Source organism: Lactuca sativa, chromosome 6 (assembly GCF_002870075.4).
Source record: "Lactuca sativa cultivar Salinas chromosome 6, Lsat_Salinas_v11, whole genome shotgun sequence".
NCBI classification, from domain to species: domain Eukaryota; kingdom Viridiplantae; phylum Streptophyta; class Magnoliopsida; order Asterales; family Asteraceae; genus Lactuca; species Lactuca sativa.
This window is the reverse complement of record NC_056628.2, coordinates 51810608-51815820: the sequence shown is the minus strand read 5'-3', so window position 1 is coordinate 51815820 and position 5213 is coordinate 51810608. Positions and strand designations below refer to the sequence as shown.

Genomic DNA, 5213 nt, shown 5'->3' with positions numbered 1-5213 from the left:
TCCCATATGTGTTTAGTTAAATCGTGACGTAGATTGTGATGTGTTTCATGGTTTTGTATTTCCAAAACCCTAGAGAAGTATGTGGGCTGCCAACTTGTCTTACTGCAGGTGGATTAAGTATATCGTTCCCGGTATATGAACAAATAACCCTACCCTCTTCTTCTATTGTCATGTGATGTAAAATAACACAAACAATAAGCACCATCGTCAGTTTTGCCCTATCCCATGTTCGTGTCGGATGTTTGATTATGTGTCACTTTTGTTTTAGGACTCCAAACGCTCGTTCCACATCCTTCCTTGCAGAATCCTATGCAAACTTGAACAATTTTCGTTTTTCATTTACCGAAAATGAATATGACTTGTCAATTGTAGCATACTCTGGATATATCTCATCACCTAGGTAATACTTATACTCATATTCATTTCCATTCACAATGTATGACATGTTTGATGCTTTACCCTATAAAATATTGCTAAATAACAGAGACGCTTGGAGCACATTCATCAGGTCATTGTTTGACCCTGCGATACCAAAGAATGCATGCCAAAACCACAGGTCTTGTGAAACAACCGCCTTTAAAAAAACAGTCGAGACCCCATGATCACCTCGCATGAATTGACCACACCACACATTGGGACAATTTGCCCACTCCTAAAGTGTACAATCAATACTACCAAGCTTCCTTGTAAAACCATGTTTAGCTTGATGCACGGCATACAACTGTTTGACATCACTTTTAGTCGGATGTCGCAAGTATATGTTACGATAAAGCTCTTTAACCTACTCACAGAAAAGATATGTACTGTCTCGTCCTGTCTTCTCAGACATTTTCAAATACTCATCTGATGCGTCTGCGACTATGCCATATCCCAATTGTCTAAGAGTGGAAATACATTTTTGTATTGTAGTAAAACCATGTTTACCTATAACATCCCATCTTAATTGGAAAAAACTCATAATTACGTTCCAAATCTCTAGCTATACATAAGAATAAATTTCTACTAATACGAAAACATTTTTCAAATTTCGATAGATTATATAAACTACCAGTGGCAAAATAATTATGTATCAAAAGTTTATTTGCCGCCTCTCGATCTCGGTTGATCCATCTTCTACGCTTCTTCTCATCGTGTGAACTTTTGCCTCTCTCACGCATCATGTCTTTTGCCGTAAACAATAGTGTGTACAATACCAACTCGTCATTAGAATCATCATCAAATGAAGAAGAAATTGAACTGGAAAAATTATCCATTTTTTTAAAAGTGTGTGAATGTTTTGAAAGAGTGTGTGTGTTGTTGTGAAAAAAGTGTGTAATATATATATATATATATATATATATATATATATATATATATATAGAGAGAGAGAGAGAGAGAGAGAGAGAGAGAGTTAATAAAATAAGTGAACGTTTTTTTTTTAAATTTTTTAACGGTTGAAATGATGTCCCCCCTCTCCCCCCCCCCCCCCCCCCCCCCCAAATGGTCAAAATTGAGTTAAACCAATCAATGCGTCCGACTTCATCCGTCTCTACACTCACACCATAACTAGAGCACCGACTCTTGAGATGGTGTTCACGCGTCTTGGGGGCTCCACCTCAACACTCACGCTTGCTTTTCCTTCCCACTCCGATTAGCCTTACAATGGTGGCTAAAGTGGTGTTTTGATTGACTATTCAATAAATATGCATATTTATTAATGAATGGTTTTTTGATTTTTAATTTTTAAGGCTTCACTTTTTTGAATAAATAAATTAAAGTTTATCGTCTTCATTAGACTTTGAAAACATGTTATGTCTTGTCTTGTTCGTATCGAGTTGAAATATTAAATAAGGTAAGAGAATGTTATCCTAACATGATCTCTTCAATTATTGTATTTTATTTTCATGTCAAGTTCGAATTAGATTAACAACTATTGTTTAGTCCTTGTAAATGTAGTGAGTAATGTTGGGTTGAAATATTTAACATGTCGAAAGAATAGAAGTTGGTGAGTTCATGATGAGGAGAGAGTAGAGTGAGTAGCCCCAATTTAACTAAAAACATAGAAATTTTGAATATAAATATTCGGGTCATTTTATCGCTAATCAAATTATTAGAATATAATAAATATGTTACTCTAAAAAACCAAAAAAACTCTATAATTTCAATTATTGGTTTAGTTTTTCGCCCTCCTAAAACTAATTAAACTTAAAAATTAACACAAATAGATTATAAGTAAAATAATTAGTATAAAATATATGATAATTTATATCAAAAAAATGATAATTCATAACTAACCGTGTCTTGATGAATATTGTTGGAACTGAAGACATATCGCAGATCTTATTGACCACCGTGGCTCGAATTATCTGGGGATTGTGGCTCGTAATTATTTGAGCACTCAAGGTTCACCCCAAACAATCGCAATCGTCTTGTTTCTACCATTCCTGTTTGGTAATTAACCACATTTTCATACACATATTCATATTCATATACAAAATTGATTTTTTTTAATGTTAATAATAACAGAAATTAATTACTTATGATATGTTTTTGTCATTTATTTGGATTATTGTATTGCTTCTTGGCCCCATAAATTTGTAGCTAGAAATGATTCATTATAGCATCTACAATGGTGAGTTCAATAAGAGAGTTGAATGAGATGATAAGTCTATATGTCATTCAACGGATGAGACTACCATTGTGAGATGCTACCTTGACATTCAATAGATTTGGAGTTCAATGGCTATTGAACTTTTTAATATGAAAAAAGAAATTTTTAATTCTTAAATATTTATTATAAATTACATTTTGTAACATTCTATTGAACTTTATAGAGTTCAATGTATTGTAAGAAAAAAAATAATAGAGTTGTAAAAAGATGATGTGAGAATCCATTGCATTCTATGAAGTTCAATGCATTATGGATACCCTTAGATGTTATGTGACAAAAAAATTAAGGGTGTCAAGCCGGACAGTTTTTCCGTGTTTTTTTCTAACGCCGCACGATACCACACTAATTATTTTCTTTTTTTTTAACCCGAATATGATACAACACAATAACATGTTTTTGTCCGTTAAAACGAACATGACTCAATAAAATCACGACAAACTCGAAAATAACAAAAAATAACCATTTTACAAAATGTCATACATAAGTTTTTGGAACAAAGATAATTTAAACAGGAGTTATATATATATATATATATATATATATATATATATATATATATATATATATATATATATATATATATATATATATATATATATATATATATATATATGAAAATAGAAAATTGAAATTCGAAAAACATAATCACCTGCATGAAGACAGTCGGGTTGGTATCGTAGAGGAATAGATATAGGCGGATGGTGTGAAGGATAATGCGACTGCGCATGATGTAATACCGCCATGTTGCTCCACTGATTAATCTGAGCACCGCCATTAACCGGCTGAGCCACCGCCGCCGCCATTCTATCAATAATTGGTGCGGCAGCTGCAGACAGTCGTTTCCATCCTATAAACATCCTTTGCCAATCCCATCTATGTCGCTTGAACAAAACGAGGTCGCCGGCATCCAAGTGATTCTCCTTGACGTACCCGTTCCAACCTTTGGTCAACACGTAGCTTTGACTACTTTTCCAGTATGAGTACTGGAACCGCCATAGCTTCCCAGACTCGTCCTCAAAACTCAGTACCAAACCTTTCCGTTGGTTGGTGGCGTCACCACCACCTCCGAACGGGAAGTATTTCTCGGCATGGTGTTTGGGAATGACAAGACGGTTGAGTTTTCCGACATCACTTGGAGTTAGGGTTTTTTGAAACATGTGTTCTTTAGTGATGGTGGTAGTGATATCGGTGTTAATGAAAACTTGTTCCAGTTCATGGCTATCGTTGTGAGGGTTGAAGTTTATACCACCTAAGGCGGAAGACGGCAGTTGAGGGTGGTGGGTGTAAAATATGGGGTTATTTCGAATTTCCATGAGTGATTCAGGTAGAGTGGAAGAGAAGAGATCGAGGGACATTTTGTAGCATGGGAAATGAACAGAAAAAGAGAAATTATGTTTATTAAAGTGGAAGAGTGTGTGTAGGTCCAAGCAGGTGTGTGAGGGTACGTGTCTCAACCAAGACAAACTATCATAGTCATAGCTAATTAGAGGTGCAACTAGAATCCAACTCAAACTTAATTTTTAGTTCGACTATAGAAAAGCACGTTTGAACTCATAAGTAATAAGAGCTCGACTTTAGTTCTCAAACAATTTTTGGAACATTAAGTAACGCAATAGTGCTAATATATAGGGTTGTAATCAAGTGCAAGTTTATTGAGTTGTCGAATTGAACATGGTATTTGATGATAATTTACACTTCTAGAAAGACAGGAAATACTCACGGCGTAATCCGTGAAGTCTTGTCTAACTTACACTTCTAGAAAGACAGTAAATACGGACAGGCGTAATCCGTCGATATTTAATTGATGATAGCTATTACGGATACAAAATAAGACGTTAGGTTTTAGGTCGTGGTAATATTTACCAATAGATGCGTTAGTCTGACGGCTTCTAAACTGGTTATTAAAAAATCATGCACAATTTTATTTTTGAACATTAAAAAAAGGTTCGGTTTGTACACCTCTAGGGTGCATGTAGGCTTGACCATTAAACACCGTCACAGCTAGCAAATTAGGGTTAAGATGTTGCTCCTTGTACAAGATGATTTCCTCTGTGTAACCTTGTAACATTTCATCTAGTGAAATTCAAACTTCAATGCTATTAAGTGCCTATAATGGGCCGAAAACTGCCATTGGACTCTATAATGGGCCGAAAAACTTTTGTTTAGCATTATTGGGCCAAAAGCCACTAATGGGCCTTCCATTAAGCCGAAAACCATTATTGGGCCTCCCATTGGCCCGAAAGCTTGTAATGGAATTTCTTTGGGCCGAAAACCCATACTTAGGTCTTATTTGGGCCAAGAACTCCTATCTTTGGGCTCATTAAACCAAGAACCCCTTATTAAGCATTAATGGGCCAAAAATCTTTATTGGACCAAGCCAAATCAAAGCACACTAATCTTTTTTGGCAGAAAATCTTGATCGGTTATGGCCATGAACAAATAAAAAAAAGAAATAAGATGGACAAAGAGCTTGCCACCACATCATTATCCAACATACCTCCAAGCTTCTTAGCCCCCATACAACAAGGCATTTCACATCACATTGGAAGAAGTCAACTTCTAT

The 5213-nt window shown here is 35.2% G+C and overlaps 1 protein-coding gene across 1 annotated transcript; it reads right to left on the bottom strand.

The window, feature by feature from the left end:
* Positions 1-2280: 2280 nt before the first annotated feature.
* Positions 2281-4005, bottom strand: LOC111892148 (B3 domain-containing protein At3g11580-like). Its single transcript, XM_023888216.1, has 2 exons — positions 3297-4005; positions 2281-2456 (listed from the first exon to the last, which is right to left on the bottom strand). The coding sequence occupies exons 1-2, from the start codon at positions 4003-4005 to the stop codon at positions 2320-2322; spliced, it is 846 nt and encodes a 281-aa protein (XP_023743984.1). The 3' UTR covers positions 2281-2319.
* Between the last annotated feature and the right edge of the window lie 1208 nt (positions 4006-5213).